Source organism: Heloderma suspectum, chromosome 4 (assembly GCF_057233095.1).
Source record: "Heloderma suspectum isolate Gila_16-S chromosome 4, 16-S_ref, whole genome shotgun sequence".
In the NCBI taxonomy this organism is placed as follows: Eukaryota; Metazoa; Chordata; class Lepidosauria; order Squamata; family Helodermatidae; genus Heloderma; species Heloderma suspectum.
Window position 1 is genome coordinate 55,761,246 of NC_139461.1, and position 19,774 is coordinate 55,781,019.

At 42.6% G+C, this 19,774-nt stretch overlaps 1 protein-coding gene across 22 annotated transcripts in view; it reads left to right on the plus strand.

Moving 5' to 3' along the window:
- The first annotated feature begins 308 nt into the window (after positions 1–308).
- The window catches only part of STAU2 (staufen double-stranded RNA binding protein 2), a 193,381-nt gene continuing 173,915 nt past the window's right edge, over positions 309–19,774 (plus strand). For 6 of the 22 annotated variants that reach the window (XM_084849282.1, XM_084849294.1, XM_084849292.1 and 3 more), the window contains exons 1-3: positions 602–10,996; positions 12,416–12,546; positions 15,617–15,776. In XM_084849282.1, the coding sequence (XP_084705408.1) occupies positions 10,816–10,996; positions 12,416–12,546; positions 15,617–15,776 (472 nt within the window). In that variant the 5' untranslated portion in view covers positions 602–10,815. Of the gene's footprint in view, positions 579–601; positions 10,997–12,415; positions 12,547–15,616; positions 15,777–19,774 lie in introns of those variants that run through there. The other 16 variants (XM_084849295.1, XM_084849302.1, XM_084849304.1 and 13 more) reach the window with 9 other exon arrangements.

A 19,774-nucleotide genomic window follows, 5' to 3' on the forward strand; every position in this document is an offset into this window, starting at 1 on the left:
TCTGACTGAAACCCAGCGCAGATTCACAGCCCCACTGACGCGGGAGCCACCAGCCTGCCCTGACGCGGGTGCCTCTCTTCCGGGCCCGAAGCGAATGCCAGCGTGCGCCCGCGGCCGCTGCATGCCCGAATCCCGCCCTCTCTGGCTCCCCTAAGCGCCGCCGCCGCCGCCCAACCCTCCGCTCCCCATCCCGGGCCCCGGACCCGGCCGGCGGGCGACGCTTCCCCGGCGACGAGCCCTGCGGTGCCCGGAGCCGCCGCCGGGGGGCGCTCGGGGAGGCGATGCGGACGGGGCCATTTGCGCCGCCAGAAGAGGGGGGGCAGCGGCGGCGCGGGTCCCGCGCGCGGAGGGTCCTGCCGGGGCGGGCGGGGAGCGGGATGGGCCCAGCAGGTCCCGGCCGCGGCTCGGGGCAGGGCCGACGCGCGGGCCGCGGCGGCTGCGGGCCTGGGGCCGCGCCGGGCCAGCGGGGGGTGGCGGAGCGGTTGGTTGGGGCCGGCGGCGGCCGCGGCGCGGCGGGGTCAGTTCTCTTTAGTGTTTGCCGATGTTGGAGGCGTCTCCAAAGTGTCCCTGGGAACCAGGTAACGCAGGCCGCGGGGGGCGCCCGGACGGGCCTCGCTGGGGCACCGGGAGGGCCTGGGGAGGCCAGGAGCGGCCGCACCAGCCGTGGCGGCGGCGCCAGCGCCGGGCTTGGGTGGAAGCTGGAGCTGCTCCTGCCGCCAGCGCGGGGGAGAGGAGCCGGCTCCCTCGCCTTCCTCTCCTCCTCCTGCTGTCCCGGCGGCGGCGGCGGCGGCAGCCGGGCCGGAAGGGAACTGGGCGGCGCCGGTCGAGCGAAGCGGCAGGAAAGAGTCGCCGTGGCCCCGTCTCTCCCGCTCCCCCCCTCGCTTGCCCCAAGAAACGTCTTCGTCGGCCGCGACGGGGACGGGATGGGGAGTGTGGCGCGGACTCCCATCAGGAGCCGAGTCAGCCCGCCTTCGGAGCAGCACACGCCTACTCAACTTAAAATAAACGGGGAAGGACGTTCAAGAACAGTGAAATAAAACGCTCTCCGTTTCTGTGGTATTGATGCGTCTTGGAATACAGGATACTGGCCGCCCCCAATAAATGGGGAATTCGGGCAGTGGGGGGACGTAAACAGTGCCCCTACCCCCGGCCGAAAGATCTGTATCGGGATCGGTGCTTATTCGCTGGTTCATAAATGATCTGGAGTTAGGGGTGAGCAGCGAGGTAGCCAAGTTTGCGGATGACAGCAATTTTTTCAGGCTGGTTAAAATGAAAACGGGCTGTGAAGAGTTCCAAAAGAATCTCTCCAGACCGGGGAATGGGCATTAGAATGGCAGATGATGTTCGGTGTGTAAAGTGATGCGCGTTGGGGCAAAAAATACGAATTTATATGCTGATAGAGTCTGAGCTGGTGATAATTGACCGGAATGGGATTGTAGCAGATGGCTGGATGGAAATGTCAACCCATTGTGTGGCTGCTGTAAAAACAACAACAACAGACTAACAGACATTCCATGTTTGGGATAACTAGGAAAAAATAAAACTGCCAATATTATAATACTGTTATGGTATGACCATATTTGGAATATAGTGTACAGTTCTGGTCACTTCACCTTAAAAAGAATATTGTAGAATTGGAAAAAACGCAGAAAAGGGCAACTAAAATGATCAAGAGTTGGAGCAATTCCCTTATGAGGAAAAGGTTACAATGTTTGGGGCCTTTTTGCTTAGAAAAACAGCAAGTAAGGGGGGGCATTATAGAGGTGTATACAACTATGCATAGTGTGAAGAAAATGGATAGGGAGAAGTCTCTCATAATACTAAAACTCAGGGTCATCTAATGAAGCTGAATGGAGGGAGATTCAGGATGGACAAAAGGTGCTTCACACAACACATGGTTAAACTGGAATTCACTTCCACAAAATATCATGGTTGCCAGTTTGGGCAGCTTTAAAAGAGGATTAGGGAAGTTCATGGAGAATAAGGCTATCAAAAGCTACTAGTCATGATGGCTGAAGAACTGCCTCTAGTATTAGAGGCAGTTTCCCGTTGAAGTGCAATTGCTGAAGAACTTGAGTGCTATTGTACTCAAGTCCTGCTTGTGGGATTCTCATAGGTTAGCCACTGTGGGAACAGAATGTTGAATTAGATAGGCCTTTAGTCTGATCCAACAGGGCTGCTCTTACATTCTTATGTTATCCCTCCACTTAAGAAAATACAGATACCTGTCTGTTTCCATTTGGCTGCTGAACTCTGTTTTTTGCTTTCCATTGTCAGCCTCATTGCTTGGCAGAAAGCTGGCATCTTGCTTGCTGTCTCTAAAGGGGTGTGTGACTTTTTTTTTTATGGCTTAGATGCTGCAACACCTAGTGAAAGCTATAGTGACCTTCTCAGCCCATCCAGCTGCTCGCTTCCAAGTGCTGAGTATGAAAATGTTGATTCTTTAATCTCTCTAGTTTCTAAAGCTGCAATATGCACACTTACCTGTGAATAAAGGCCCATTGAACTTGATGGGGCTTATCTCTGAGTAGACATGCATAGGTAGACTGTCTTCCTTAGTTCTGCCTTTATCAAAAATGTAATTAGGCATGAGGCTAATTACCCAAAGAGGCATTTTTTTCTGAATTCTTGATTGGTTCAGCTATAAATTACTGTAACACCTAAAACATGTCCTCCACGCCCCACACATGCACACTCATGATTTCCCCCTTCATAACCATGTTTTGTTGCACTTGGGTTGTTTATTTAGAAATCAGCAATTATTATATTTATATTCTGCCCTTTCTTGAAGGAGCTCAGGGCAGTGTACACAGTTCCTTCATGCATTATATCCTCACAACAACCCTGTGATATGAGTCAAGCTGAGAAATGGTGACAGACCCAAGGTCATTCAGTTAGCTTCATGGCTGATCGTGGATTTAAACCCAGATCTCCCTAGTCAGACAGCCTAAGTGCTATATCACTCTGGCTTTGCCATGCAATCCTGTACATGTCTATTTGAAAGTAAGTCCCATTGAGTTAAATGGGAGTAATTCCTGGATAAGTATGAGTAGGATTGTAGTCTTCAAAGCATGTTGCATGTCTTATCTCAGAAACTCTTCCAACAGCCTTGTAAGGTAAATCACTATTGTCCATCCCTATATTGTAGGTGTGGTGTGAGGCTGAAGAGACACTGGTATACTGCAAGACACTGATATGCCTAAGACCACTTAAGGCACAATCCTCTGCATGTTTAGACAGAAATAAGTCCTATAACTCCCAGCATGCCCCAGCCAGCCATGCTGGGAATTGCAGGACATTTTTTCTGTCTAAACATGCAAAGGATTGTGCCCTTAGTGAATTCATGGCTGAGGCAAGAACTGGACCAGGGATTTCTAGCTCACACATTTAGCCATGACAGTACATCAGCTTTATGTAAACTGTTCCATTCAACTTGGTATGTTATCCCCAGAAGCTAATGCTAGTAATTTGGACTAAGTTAAAGTTTTACGGAGTGTAGATTTCAACACTGACATTTTAGTCAAAGGTGTGAGCTCGGCTCACAGGCTAAGAAAATTCAATTCAGTAAATGTTATCTATGGAGACTTTGTCATTATTGGGTGGTTTATCATTGTAATAGCTTTTTCAGTTGGGTGCTTTGTGTCTTGATTAAATATTTAATGCTTTACAAAAAAAATCTATAGGAGGCCACTGCAATTCTGTATTGACAATTTAATTTGAAGCCAAAAGTAGGTGATACTTAAGGCACTATAGCTGTATTCTCCGTGCAAAAGATGCAGTGGCTCTGTCAGGTCACACCAATGGAGAAAGGATAATTGGTGTAGAGGCTGCACAAGCAGCTCTAGTTCAGAATGCTTTCTGAGCCATAGCCCTATTAAATTTAGGTTACACTGTTTTCTCTGACAGACCAGGCCTGTGCTCCATTGCATTTGACTTCCCAATATGTGTTACTTGAAACAGCTGGTTGAATATCTAATATGAGACAGTAGAGTCTGTGTACTGTTTCTTACTAGATGCTAATACTTCTGAGTAATGCAGTGCTACATACTTCTGAGTAAATGTGTTTAGGAGTGGGCCATTCAATTCGCAGCTTCCAGAAACACAGATAAGTGTCTGTAATTGGACACTATTGCGTCTGTGGCCGCTCCATCTGGATAAGGGTCACCGCATTTTTACAACCAGAACCTGGATTTGAAAGGTGTCTCTTTCAATTGCTGCAACTGTAAATTAAACATTCACACCCCTACCTACCACTCTGCAGTTTGCTTGTAATCCAATAATTTACTTTGAATTTTATACAGAAATAGTACTAATACAAAGCTGTGCCATATCTATTTTCTACAGATATTGGTTATTTATTTTTTAAATTTATACGCTGCCCTATAACAAAAAGTTCTCAGGGCAGCTAACACAATATTAATATTAGCACTTTTCAGAAAGATGGGACAAAGGTCTACTTAGTAAAGTTATAATGTGTGCTGGTAGATTTAGGCATTTTTATTGGAATATTACATAACCACACTAGTGTAAGCTTTTCTTAATGTTGGAAGAACCTACCTTCTTAATTTTGCCAACAAACTGTCTTTGATATGTATCGTCCTGATAATTGATACCCTTTGCTTAAGGAGCAGGCAGCTATGCAAGTTTTGCTGTTATTTCTCAGGCAGTAAACTTAAAACATGCCTTAAAGAAATTATCAAATGAGACGTCTAAGTGCCTGGTTTTCAAGCAGCTTGTCCATGATACCAGTTCCTAAACTTAAATTTCTGTCCCATAAAAACTTGTGTACCGGCCAAAACAAAGAACTTGTGCATTAGGGCTTCAGTCTTATGCAAGGGAAATTAGTGAGACTTCTGAATAAACATGGTAAAGAGTAGGCTGTATGTTTGATATTTAATGCATTCATAAAAGTCTTCAGGGATATGGAGACTTCACTATCTGGCTTGCAGTTATTAGGTGAACCCCAGTATTGGGCTGTATATCCACCCTAATCCCTTGAGTCAGAATTTCCTTGTATGACACCAGTTTAAACCAAATGCCTCTACATGCCCCCATTTAAAGTAGACAGCAGAAAGAGAAGTGCTCTGGCAGTAAGGGTCCATTTGCATTTACACACAAAACAGCAGACGTTTACTCCAGCATAACTTCAGCAATAAAGCAGTTCTGTACTGTCTGCATTTTTGAACATAAGAGAGTAAAATTAGTTGTCAGTGCTAGCAATGCAGACATGAAGTGCGCTACTGCTCAGGTAAATTGCTGTTTGAGAGCCCACATCCAAACTTAAGAATACCCCAAAGAATATAAGAGCTGCTGGACCAGGCGTAATGGAGCATTCTGTTTCTAAGCATGCCCAGCCTGATTGCTGTCTCGGCTATGCAGAATTGCATATTATGGCGATCAAATGGATTATGCTGAAGACGGCATTCTTATGGTATGTCTGCTCTCCCCCTGCAGCAACAACTAGGCATAGTTATACTTTGGGGTTCTCCATCCCCGCTGCTCTGGGCAGAGGAACTCACAAGAGGGCAATGCTGTGTCAATAATTACTCCTAGACACTACTGCAGGGAGTGGAGTGACTTGCCATAGCAATGCTGTTTTACGCTGACGGGAGTTAATGTTGAACCCTCCAATACGTGTATAATCAAACTGGGCCAAAGATGGGAATATCTTAGTAACTCAAACTTGGATGTAGAATTGTGATGTTCTGTTTTGGCATTGGACTAATAATAATGCTAATAATGGTTAGCTAATAATGGGCATTGTACTGAATCTCACTGAATACTTGTGTCAAGTTCTTTGGGGGAAAACAGTCTAAAAATGTGCATTAACTTGCAGCCCCATGTATTAAAATTTCATCTAGCCTTTAAAATTGGCAGCAAGCAATTAAAGAACTACATGTATAGTTGATAAATCAGACTTCTAAATGTTTGTAACTTCTGCAGATGTATAATGGGTATTATTTTAATATTGACACAATAATGCAAGTAATGCATTAAAGTGAAGTATAACGCATATTGCATTAGTAGTAGTATGCTGAGTCAATGGCCGGGTTCCTCAAAACTATTTTAAGCATGACCAAGGAGGTGCATTTGCTGAGCGAAACTTTTCATACCATATTGCAGACTACTTTTGAAATTATTTTCATTTTCAAAAGTAATTTTTCATGTGGTATGTGAGAAGAGTTGCTGTGCCAGTAATAGCAGCCCAAAGCCTCCTTGAGCAACAGGGTCTTTGAATGGGGGCAGGGGGAAGCCCTCCATGCTGAAAAACAGCTGGAGTGGGGTAGAAGCCCACCCCTGCCATGGACCCTTGGGGAAACTGGCTCCTTGACGGGGGGGGGGGAAGGGGACTTCTTCCCCCAGCCTATTTTCAGCAGGGCGGCTTTTCCTCACCCCATGCAAATTGGAAAAATTACTCCATTCTCTTGCATGAGGATGTGGGAGGAAAGAGGAAGAAAGGAAGGAAGAAAGAAGTCAGAGAGAGAGAGAGAGAGAGAGGAGACAGAGTAAGTAGCGCATAAACACAGAATGGGGGCACTCCCAACCTTTTGCGATCCCTCCCACCCCCAGTAGTGGTGGTGTTGCCCAGGGTACTTTTTCAAAATCCCAAATGTGCCCATGGGTCCACATAAGTTGGGGACCCCTGTTGGGGACTGATATCCACAAACGTTATAAGTCAACTAGTTTCTCTCATTCATGCCCTGCCTTCAAAAATAAGAGGGCAGGAGGCAAGTACCTCAAGCTGACTGTACATAGTTGTTCATAGAGTGTCTGTCTATGAAAATACAATTGACTTTTAACTGGATTTTTTCTTTCTAAATTAGATGACACACTGGTCTATTGCGATGGATGTTGCAGGTCATTTCTGGAAATTGTTCAGAGTAGATCTTCCACAACCATCACTATACAGGGGCTTGGTGTAGGCAAGAGGTCTGCTTCTTCTGAATTGTAGAATAATATATGACATCGCATCTTGCTCTCAGAATATCTAAGCAGTTAGCATTTATTTATTTATTTTATTAGATTTATTAGCCGCCCATCTAATAAAGTCTAGACCAATCTTATTTTCACCTTCTGTGAGAAAGAATGTATGTTTGCTTCTTCTCAGCTAGACAGTTGATCCCTGTTTAGATGTATTACTTTATGTTCAATTTTATACTCCAAAGTTTTCATTTCCTTGAGTTTTATCTATCCTGTAATACTCAAAGTTCCCAGTCTTTCCTGTACTTTCTTACCTCAGCATAGCATTAATTTGGATTAATAGTTTTCTAATAAACACTGTGTGTGCCTCACTCCCTTATTCATATACATGTTGTATTATTGAACTGGCTGTCATTCATAACTTGATCAGCTTGGGGATAGACTACTGTAATGCATCGCATGTGGGACCTAGCCTTGAAGGTTGTAAGCTTTGTGTGTTTGCTTCTTCTGACAGCAAATGTAATGCTGGCTCCCTGAAAACCTTGGCTTGCAAATTGAAGCTAGCCTCTGCAGTTTGATTTTTTTGCTCCCATCTCCCTTTTCTGGAGCAAATTCCCCATTGCCTTTCCTTGTTAGTGTTAACCATGAGTTACATGTGCAGTAATGGTATCCAGATTTCCTCATAACCATGGCTTGAAAAGCCATTTTTGGTGGAAAGGTGGGGAAAAAATAATAAATAAATAAGCTTCGAACCATAGATCCAGATTTTGCCATACTTTGGCAACCATGGTTAGCATCACTATTCCTGAGATTCTAACCCTGGTAAGTGTCAACAAGAGAAGGGAGCAGTGAATTTGCTGTAGCAAGAGTTGAGGCTGGCTCCCCATCTTTAACCCATGGTTTGGAGGGAACCAGCATTACATATCCACAGTACTTGTATGGTACATTTCAAGGAGTTGGTTTTGATAAACATAAACATTTGATAAGCTCCTAAGAGTGCAATCCTATACATGTCTGATCAGAAGTAAGCCCCAATGAATTCAATGGCATTTACACCCAGGCATGGGTGTATAGGATTTCAGTTTAAGTGGGGGAGTGGCATGTTTACTTAAAAGACAATGTTCTCTCCCTTGTATTGTCTGTCAGATCAGATGTGACTGTTGTCTGGATTATTCCACTTGTGTTTGAACTTATGCAACAAGGGTATGCAGAAAGGCATTCTTCGCGTCTTCCTCACCCCTGTGGAAGTCCAGTTGCATAAATCTTGTTTTAATCTGATTTTACTGAATATTTTCTATTTATGTAGTAAATTTCTAACCTACCGTTTGTCCTTGATGGAAATCAAGGCCATGCATGAAGGGTTCCTAAGCAGTCCCCCATCTAGGCACTGACCAAATTCAGATCTGCTTAGGTTGAGCAAGGTGGTTGCAATATGCACACTGATAATAACCTGTAACCTTTTAGTTGTAAAGCACCAGAGATTGTGTAGGTTAGAAATCAAAATAAATGAATAGATTAGTTTTCAATTGCCATTGTTTTAGAGATCAAATATCTTTCTGTTTACCAGTGGAAGATACACACAGTGGCCGGGTTCGGACAATCGGGGGGGAAACAACTCAGAGTCAGTTGCTTCCCTCGTGCATGCTGGTTGCATAACTGGGATTACCTTCATTACCTGCGCCAGATGGCGGGTTGCTGTTTTGCCTGAACCCGGCACGTGGGCATAGTCACTTTTCACCCACCTTACAACCCCTACTGCAAGCCATGGGTTGTAGGGTGGGTGAAAAGTCACTACTCGAGTGCCAGGTTCGGACAACGCAGCAACCCCTTATGTGGTGCAGATAATTAGGGCAAGCTCGGTCACACAATTGACAGGGGTGGGGGAAACAACTGACCCTGTGTTGTTTCTCCTGCTGATGGTTTGAACCTGGCCCATAGGTTGTATCCAGTGGTACAGTTCTACTGCAAGCAGTTCCATCAATGGAACTGGGAGAGTTCCCCCTACCCACAGCACTCTGTGTACCTTCAAAATCTGCTCTGAAGGGCTGGGAAATACTCCAGAGCAGATTTTCAGGTGGCATGGAGGACTGCAGGGGGGAGGAGAGGGAGAAAGTCCCATTGTGCTAGTGGATTTCTAGTACGATGTTTGATTTAACCCAGTATATTCAGCTGGTAAAGAAAAATTACCACACAAAAATATATTTTGTTATTGTGGTAGCAGTGGTGAAGCTTCTGACACCAATTGGCCGCACCGGTATGATGGCCTGGAATGTTTATGAACACTCCCAATTGCCTAAGGAACAAATCTGTCAGAATGTTTACAATTCAACTTCTATGAGTAAAGAAAAAGTTGTCTTTTGGGGTGGTTAAAAACCACACACAGGCAAGAGGAGATTTGTGGGGCATGTTTCTGGACTACGTTCCAGGACATAGGAAAGCAAAGGGGGCAAGGAAGGCTGAAGGAATTTAACATACTGATTTGAATTCATTGGCCAGAACATTTGGTTTTGGCTTCTACTCCAGTTTTTGTTTTGTTGGACTAAATATTAAGAGTGCTTTAATATTGCTCATCTGTCTGTATGAAATGATTAATTACAATAAAAACATTTTGCATCTGGTCATACTATTTTTTTAAAGTTGTTTGAAGTTGATGTGGTAGAATAAATACCAGTACATGAGAATTAGTGAAGATGGTGAGAATTACATGAGAATAACTGAAGAATGTGGAACACATATGTTGACAAAATGTGGAGTAAGCATCTGGTTAATATGAGGTTTAAACAGCTGCAATGTGTGTCAGTGAATGGAGAGGCTGTTACAAGCCACTGTCTCTCAGCCTTGGTTTTCTGTTTGTTGAACTAGCAAAGGATACATCAGTATGATAGATTATATTTTTGTTCTCTATAACCTCCTCCTTGACCTTTTACCTCTGTGGGTGCCTGTTTTTATGCCATTGGCTGAGCAGACAGAGATATCATGGGCCCATGGCTGACATTGTCTTAGCCCAAAACCACGGACCTCTTTAAGCACTTTAAATATTGCCTACATGGACTGGGTTTTTAAATCTTGTTGATGTAAATCAGATGAGTGGTTCCAGAGCCTTTTAGTGAAAATAGATTGACAACAGACAGACAACACTGTCTGCTTATTAGAAGGAAAAAACAGTGACCTACCTCACAGGGTTGTTATAAGTCATGAGGTAACAAACACATCTGCCATTAATCAAACCATTAAAAGAATCCCCTGGACATTCTGGCAACCAAATGTTTATTTTAATACAAACATTTTACATTTTCCCTGGTATATGCTGAGGCTCAGGCTTTGTCAGACCTGTCTAAAGCTGTGCACAGCTGCCAGGGCGGTCCCCTAAGGAAGGTACTCTCAAGAGTCTGCTCTCCACTGATGTCGTGTTGGAGCTGAATGTAGGAAGGACAGTGGACACAGTTGACAATTTGAGAAACTGCCCTGGGTATCATCACAAAATGGCTGCCATGGGAGGCATGGCAAAGGACAAGTAACCTGCCACAAAGACTGAGTACAAGGCAGAGCTAGAGTCTGAGCCCCAACATACTAAACAACTCCTTTGAAACCACAGTTTTCAGCATCTGTTTCATAACAATTCCAGCTGTTGGTAAGAAAATGTATTAATTTTTTTTAATTGAGAGGGGTGGGCCACCTTGGTGGACACCAAGAAAAGTGCCTGGGGCGCATTGGTGCTCATGGGCACCACATTGCCTATCCCTGGAATATAATGTACAACCTTTTTTGAACAGTACAATTGTCCTGCTGATCATATGTGTAGTTTCCTTTAGGGATAGAAGGATGTGCAAAATAGTACTAATATACTGTTGTTTTTTTCCCCTCCTTCAGTAAAAATCAGTGGCACAATTTAAAATGCAGACTACTCCAAACCACTCTGGACCTCCCCTGTACCCAGCAATGCTATCCCCATCAGTATCGACAAGTTCAGCAGTTCTTCAGTCTTCAGTGAATGGATCCATTCCAGCATCAGCTGTCGATTGCAATAATTCCGCAACTGGTCTAGTGGATTCTGTGCCTTCTAGTAACCCACAGGGTAAGGAGGTGTCTGATCTAAGTAACGTTTTATTTTTATGTTCTAAACTTTAAGGTTTTTGGAATAAGCACTTCACAAAGAGCACAAAATGAGAGAAAGATGCAATCCTATGCACGTTTAGACAGAAAAAAGTCTTACAACTCCCACCATTCCCCAGCCAGTAGTGTTGGAGTTGTAGGACCTTTTTGTGTCTAAATATGCATATGATTGCGCCCTTAGAGAGCAATCCTATGGCCCCTAGACAACATTTGAGGGCCATAGAATAGTTCAGATTCCTGGATCTGAGGTCAGAGACATAGTTCTGACCTTGGACCCAGGAGTCAGAGCTCCTTGCCCTTCCTCTCCCCCCACATCTGCTCCGGAGAGAACTGCACCCGTGGCTGCCTCTCCAAGGTTGCAACCCTGACCTTGGAGAGGAAAGTATGGGGGTGTTCCCATGGGTGTGGAGGGGATTGGGGAGGCTGGCATATGAGGAATAAAATGCCAGTCTAGCTGAAATACAGAGTGGGGGGAGCGTGGAGGTGAAGATAGCCTCCACGTTCCTCCCACTTTGCATAGGATTCCAGTCAGCCTCTCAAGTTCAGAGGATGACAATCCTGATAGGATTGGGTCCTTAGTTGCTTTTGTTGAACTTAGCTGTGTTTGTTGAGTTTAGCTTCTGAAGGGGCACTCTGGACAGTATTAGAAGCCCTGAAAAGAACTCACCAGTCTGACTGTACTTTAACTGAAATGTTTAAAACTGCAGGAAGTCATCCAAGTGCATTTTCTACCCTAGTACAAAATGTCTCAGACTTTTTTGGCAGTAAGTGTTATTTCTTTTGTAGCTCTGTAAATAAAATGTAGTTCCTGTCCTTATACATGGAAACATTGGCCCCAAAAGTAAACCTGCTGTGAAATTTTGTGTTGGGAATGAACATGAAGAGTGGAAGAAAAAGAAATTACAGGAGGAATAAATATTAGCAAATTCTATGCCAGGCAAGCGTTCTAGGGTTTAGGGAGCAGAGATTAAAAAAAATTTAGAGTAGAGGAAATGCTAGAACCAGGGAAACAGTAAACATAAACAATAGTTCAAGAAATTATAGCCACCTCCAAAGACAAGCACACAGAGGTTTTAGTTTTCAGAACTAAAATTTATAATTCATAACGTTTAGAGTGGATAAATTACATTACGTATTAAAGAGTTATTTTGAATTGCATATGGTTGAAATAAAAATAAATACATACAAGTTTCTCACTTTGTAGAATGCCATCATCTAAGTGGAGTTCTTTTTCCAATTTAGTGGTTGAGATATTTCAGGGAAAAAAAGTTTTAGCCAGAATATTTTATTTCTTTTTAAAAATAAATAAATGATACTATTTCTTCATAGTAATAAAGAATATGTTTCTACACAAAAAAGCTTTTCACATTTTTATTTACAGTTCCATTCCAAGATAACATGGCAAACCCCAAAGAGAAAACTCCAATGTGTCTGGTAAATGAGTTAGCCCGTTTTAATAGAATTCAACCTCTGTATAAGCTTCTGAATGAACGAGGACCTGCTCATGCCAAGGTAACATTATACTGTTTCAGGGTATATAAAATTATTTAACAGATTATTCCCTGCTGAATATAACATCTCTGCAGTTATGGAACCTTTGAATTGACCCTAAATATATTTTTTACCTTACTTTATGTATAGACCACTTAAATCCCAGTCCTTCCTTTCAGCAGGCATTGTTCTCTGTTTCTTTTTCTCTACTGTGAAAGACAAAGACCGAGAAAATAAGGAAGGGAAGAGAAAGTAAGGGAACAATCCTATGGCCCCTAGCCAGCATCCATAGGATAGTTTGGATTCCCAGGTCTGAGGCTGGAGACAGTGCTCTGACCTCAGAGCTGAGAACTGGAGTTCCAACCCCCTTCCCCTCTCAGTTGCCATGGAAAGAACCACCCCAGCTTCCTCTCCAAGGTCAGGAACACAACCTCAGAGAGGGGTAAAAGGTGGCATTTTGAAGGGGTGAAGAGGTCAGGAAACAAGTTATTCTGAGGCTCTCCAGTCTCCTTCCCTCCCCCTCCAAAATGCTTTCACTAAATGGGCAAAAGAGCCCATCTACCAAAAAATGCAGGGCAAGAGGATGGGGAGATGAAGATCACCTCTGCCGCTTCTCTTACCCTGCACAGGATGCTTGTAAGCCTCTGCCTTCGGCGGCTTCCGAGCATCAAGGGTGCAACCCATAGGACTGTGCCCTAAGTAAGGGTGTAATCCTATGCATATTTAGACAGAAAAAGTCCTACCGCTCCCAGCATTCCTCAGCCAGCATGGGCATTATAGGATTTTTTTCTGTCTAAATATGCATAGGATTGCACACTAAGTTCGTTAGTTCAGATGCACAGGTAGGAAGGCAAGTGGCCACATCGAATATGGGGTGGACTGTCCATTTAGTATTTATTTTCAAGGCTTGAGATCACATGAAGAGAATCAGCTAAATCAAGATATTAAATCATTTTATTGCCTTATCTGTGAATGTTTTAAGCATAATGAAAAATGAATGTAATTAAATAAAAGTGCAGGCCTTTCCCCACCTTCACTGATGGCCATATAGTTGTGTGTACTTTGCAGACAAAAATATATAGATATATATGGCTGGGATCTGGGGTTCTGTTAAAGGAACTCTGCTGGTGCTGCTGGTGAATCGCACGTGTGGGGGTGGAGAGGTGATTTCTGCCAATCCCCCCTGGAGCCGCCTCTTCCTGTCCTGAAAATCTGGTCCAGAGGGCCGGGGGACCCTCCAGAACAGCATGGGAGGTGGCATGGAGGCTGCAGGGGTAAAAGGGAATTGGCAAAAATCATCTCTCCCCGTCCCTTTCCACCTGCAGGAGCCTCTGCTGGATTGCAGTTCCTTCCATGAATGGAAGGAGCCCTCTGTTTGCAGAATGGCAACTGAGGATCCAGCCCTATGTATATAATATGTTGATATTTCTGTGAAGAAGAAACAGATCTTAAAGGCAGCAGTTTTTTTAAAAATACTTCCTTGGGAGTAAGCCTCTTTGAATACAGTGAGTTTTCTGAAATGTGCACAGATTGTGACAAACTAAATTCTGACCACTGATTGATTTATGGACCTGCAGGCTTAAAATAGAATAGCGTGAACACATCTGACAGCAAAAGTACGTCAAATGCCCACTTGGTGTTGCTCTTCCTAGCCAGAGGTGTTAGTAGTATATCTTAAAAACATAGATGTCTTTTCTCCTAAGGAGATCTGCACTCTGATATTGGGAAATATGCCACACAGACTGTGCAGCCCACGGTTCTGAAGTTGACTATTAGCGATGCAAAAAGGTGGGGGAGAGCAGTTTGAATGGATCAGTGGAGGCTGGTGGCTCCAATGTCAGTGGGACGTTTATAGTTAACCCTGAGTTCACTTGAACCACCTGAGACTAATTGGAACAAGAACTTTTAAGAGCAGCAGTGAGAAAATTATAAAGACGTGTTTATTTGAAGGAAGAAAACTGTAAAGAAATGTTTGTTTGAAGAAGAGTTTGAGGAATGTTTTTCTGAAGACGTTTTGAAACAAGTTCTTAGCCGGTATACTTGTTAAATATAAAAAAATATATTCATCCTTATCAATATGTTTGTGAAATTCTTCAGTAGTATCTTTTAGGGTTCCTTATGCTTTATGTGAGGGCCGCGGTGGCTCAGTGGTTAAGACGCTGAACTGCAGACTGGAAGGTCGGCAGGTCAGCAGTTCGAGACCCGAGTGCCACGTGATGGAGTGAGCTCCCGTCTTCAGTCCCAGCTTCTGCCAACCTAGCAGTTCGAAAGCAAGAAACTGCAAGTAGATAAATAGGTACCGCCTCTGCGGGAAAGGTAACAGCGCTCCGTGCACCTCGGTGTTCAGTCATGCCGGCCACATGACCACGGAAGCGTCTTCGGACAGCGCTGGCTCTTCGGCTTAGAAACGGGGATGAGCACCGCACCCTAGAGTCGGACACGACTGGTTGGGGACACCTTTACCTTTTATGCTTTATGTACTTGTTTGCTTTCCGTTTGTCTCATGGAACCTTCTCCTGTTGGTTTTGCACTGACATCGCAGCCATCAGCCTCCACTGGAGGGAATGTACACATGTACCCGATGCTAGTGAACTAGTCCTATGTGAGGGTTGTAGAACCTCAGGCCCGGGGCCCAAATCTGGCCTTCTAGGGTTCCTAATCTGGCCTGAGGAGTTCTCCAGATGGCCGCTCTCCCTTTCCCCTGGTCACCAATAATTTGGTGGTTGCCCCGGTTTTGTGCAGCTATCCCCCTTTCTAAAAGCCTGAAATGTCTCTTCTAAGGTTCAGTTAATTGGCAGTAAGAGCTTTAAGCTAATATATGTTGGTATTTTTGTACCCGAACATTTTGCCTTCAGCCCCGCCTACCACTAGAATGCAGCTTCTCGAAAACAGAATTTGGCTGAAAGAGGCTCAACACCTGTCCTATTCACTACACAAGTGCACCTGATCCCTGAAACAAATGTTGTGCAGGCATGCACTGATGTGTGGATTGGAGTATCATGGCCACCTAAGGAATCCAGTTGTTTTGTAAATGACATATTTCGCAAGGGATGGTCTGTCTGACATTGCCCTTATTTACCTGTCTTTAAAGGTGTTCACAGTGCAGCTGACTCTTGGAGAACAGACGTGGGAAGCCGAAGGAAGCAGTATTAAAAAGGCTCATCATTCTGCTGCTAGTAAAGCTCTGAGTGAAACAACCCTCCCTAAACCAACACCTAGACCACACAAAAACAATGTTAATAATAATCCAGGTAGGTCATGATTCTACTTCCCACAATATTCATGAATGTGTTCAGTGTGGGCTAGCATAGTTTGAGCTGTGGTTTACAGTAGGCATTAGTTATTAATTATTGTTAGCCGTCTTGAGTGCTGTTTTTTGGCAGAAAGGCAGGATATAAATCAATCAATGAAGCTAAAAATAGAAATCAGCAGAAAGAGGGAAGGCTAGCTGTAAATTTAAAGTGCTGGTTTTGACCTTTAAAAGCTTAAATGGTTTGGAATCAAGTTACTTGAAGGACTGCCTTCACCCATATCAGCCTGCCTGTACTTTAAGATCAGAAAGAGTGGCCCTTTTCATTTGCCCACCCGTGGGAGCAGGCGATCACACATAAGAGGGCCTTCTCTGCAGTGGCCCCACACCTTTGGAACAAGTTAACATCAGAGGCTCACTGTGCTTTGTCATTGCAGGCTTTTAAGAAAGCCTTGAAAACATATTATTTTACCATGGCTTTGTTGTTGCTGCTGTTGTTGCTGCGTTTGATAGTTTTATTGTTGATTTCTATTGTTTTATTGCTGTTTTATTGTCTTTATGTTTTAATCACTTTTAATGTTTTAACTGTTTTTATGTATTTTATTGCTGTAAGCCACCTTGGGAGAAATGTTTTAAATAAATAAATTGTGAATGTGCATTTTATCATGAGCATACATGGCTATTCAATTTATTTGCTATAGCAGAAGCTGTTGAGATTTCATATTTCTGCAAGATTAAGCTCTGAAGGATAAAGCTGTAAATGAGATTAATTGGCTGGGGGAGAAATATAACAAGACACAAAAATCAATAAGGTGGATTATTTTCCTTAATTTAATAAAACTAGACAAGGCACCATTTAAAATGAAATCTCTGGAAGGTGGACAAATTCTGTCTTGGCCTTCTCCTCTATACTCAGCCTCTAATACCATGTCAAAAGGCACAGGATTCATATCTTGCCTGGTTTTAATGGTGTCCTGAAAATAGTTTTTGAAGTTAGTCTTCTGCATGCCATCTTTTTGTACAAAACAAAATATATTTACAGTGCGATCCTATACATGTCTATTCAGAAGTAAGCCCCATTGAGTTCACTGGGGTTTACTCCAGGTAAGTGGGTACAGGATTCCAGCCTTAGAGATGCACATTGACTTTATTAACTACCCCATTATGCACAATAAATTGGTTTTTTTATATAAAATATTTTATTTTAATATTTAATACCATTACTCTTTTGTTAAAGCGTTCTTTTAAAATCTCACCGTATTGTTTACAAGTGCATAAAAAAGCAACCTAATAAAAATGTACATGGGTAGATCTTTATTTTACAAATTCTCACTTAAGCTTGCCAGCAGTGTCCAAAGAGTTCAGTCAGAGAGTAATTATGTCAGTTGAAAGAAAAATTGATACATTAGATCCCATCAGCATAGCACAGCCTTCCCCAACATGCTGCCCTCCCAGTGTTCCTAACTATTGGCCATGCTTGCTGGGGTTGATGGGAACTGAGGTCCAAAACATCTGGAGAGCACCAGGTTGGGAAAGGCTAGTATGGCATATTGTGAGATAGTGCCCTAATTCCCCTACACACAAACATTCTGGCTGCATTTGAATGCAACACTAAATCATGGTTTACAGCCATTAGACTTGCATGCTCCCTTTCTCCCCTGCTTTGCTAGAGCCATGATGAGATCAAAATCTTCTGCTTCTGTTTTAGATTAACCACAGTATGTCATCTGAACCCTAAACCCTAGTTAGTTTTAACTATGTTTAGTTGAAACAAGCCAACTTCATAAACTATGGTTTGAAGTTGGCTTGTTTCCACTTAGGTAAGATTAACCACTGTTTGTCCTGGTTTAAATGGCATGGGAAATTGTAGTTAATCTAAAATGGAAGCGAAAGCTTCTGAACTCTAGAACTCTTGTAGCTGCACTACAAGAGGGAGTGGAGAGCACATGAGCCCAAAGCTTGCTGAAACTTGTTCTTGTAACACTAAACATGAAAAATTGCTGCAGTTTTTGCCACCACTCCAGTAAATTCAGCAGCAGGAGAACTTGGTGGGGACTGCAAAAATGGCCATGGGAGCTGCCTGTTGCCCTCCCCTGATATAAAGTATGTGTTCTGGCCTCTGAGCTACAGCCCTTCTCCCTTTTAAATCACTGCATGTATATGGGAGAATACAGGGTTCAGGGATAGCAAAAACAATCCTGTGGGGAAAGGATTAAGCATTCCCTCCTCTGGTGCCACAGTTGCCATCAGGTTTGCACCCCCCACTCTAAATATCACTTTAAAAACCTCAACAACATTGGGAGATCTGTTACAGACCTTCTGGTATCATGTGTGGCTTTTCCTTACATGCAAAGTCTCCGGTTGATTGTATGATTGTACATCTTACACTGTTTGACCAGCAGAGGGCTGTAGAACCTATGGTTCCTGATGAGTTTAAAAACTCAGTGTTCCTAACTATTAGGTGGATATTAGATTTAACTGAACATTTCTGAAAGTAAATCAGTCCTTTTTAAAATATATTTTTATTTATTTTATCTTTATAAATGAAATAAACAATACCAAAAATACCAACAACCTGATCAATACTACAATTTCCCAGCAATACAGTATTCTGATGAGGACACCACAATAGCAAAGAGAGAAGGAAAAAGAAAAAAAAAAGGAAAAGAGAGGAGGAAAGGAAGTGAAGAAAAAGAAGAAGATTCTTTCCCCTTCCCTTCCCCTCTCCCTCCCCTTTAAAGAATTAAGTTTAAACTCCAATACCCCCCGGCCTCCAATGCCATTTTATTTTAAAAACTAACCTTAACAATCTTACAGTTAATAAACAACCTTACATTTCAATATCATATCATCAATCTTATATCAAAGAAATAGGTCTACAGTTCATTCCCAGTAGCCTATATTAATCATAAGAATAATAAGAATAAAGAAATATAGTGTTATATAATAATACAACTTAAAATAAACCTTCAACAATCAGTAATATATTTTATACTAGATATATGTGCACAATATACCCTCAAACTTAAATTTAAATACAGCATACCATATCTATTTTGAAATAAAAAATATAAAGAAAAGCAAGAAAAAAAGAAAGAGGAAAGAGAATAAACGAATATATGTATAATCATTTATCTTCTGACCTAGCCTGGATCATGTAGACTAAACACAAACAGTTAACAAAGCCTGTTTAAAGATTCCAGTTCATGGGGTTGTAACAGAAATCTCACACATTTTTACATTCAGCTATGCCTCCGCCATTTCATGATTTGGCAACTTCTTCATCTGACCTTCAGACACAATACAAAGTATAGCAGGATATTTTAAGTAATATTGTAAGTTCATCTGTTTTGCCATATTTTTTGCTTTGATAAATTGCCTTCTTTTATTCGCCACCTCTTTGATGTAATCTGGAAACAACATAACTTTATCTTGTTTCCAGAAAGGCTTCCACACTCTCCCGCCAAATGCAGGATATAATTCTTTGTGGAGACTTTTGCAAATTGGACTATGATTGTATAGTTACTCCTTTAGCATTTGGCACATGAAATGCCTGCTCAATATCAAGTAAATAATCAGATGGGATAGGGAGTATCTCATGCAAAAGTTTATCCACAAAAATAGGCAATTTTACATCATTAGACAGATTTTTAATCCCAATAATACATACGTTGGATCTTCTCGTGAGGTCTCCAGTTGAGAAATTCTATCAGAGGCATTTTTAAAACAAATTTTTGTCGTAATTTCATTTCCTGCCACTCGGTCTTCTAGCTCGTTAATTTTCGTCTCCATTTTTTGCCATGACGCATTAAGTAGATCCACAGCTCCTTGCAAGGCGGTGATGGAATTTTGGATTAAATCCAGCCTTTTGGCTTGCTCCGTAAATTGCGAAGATAAAGTCTTTATCAGAGTAAATAATTCCCCTATATCTTCTGTTTTCGAAACCTTTGACACAGGAGGTATGGGGGGAGTTGGCGGTGATGCCAACCCCTTTCTTCT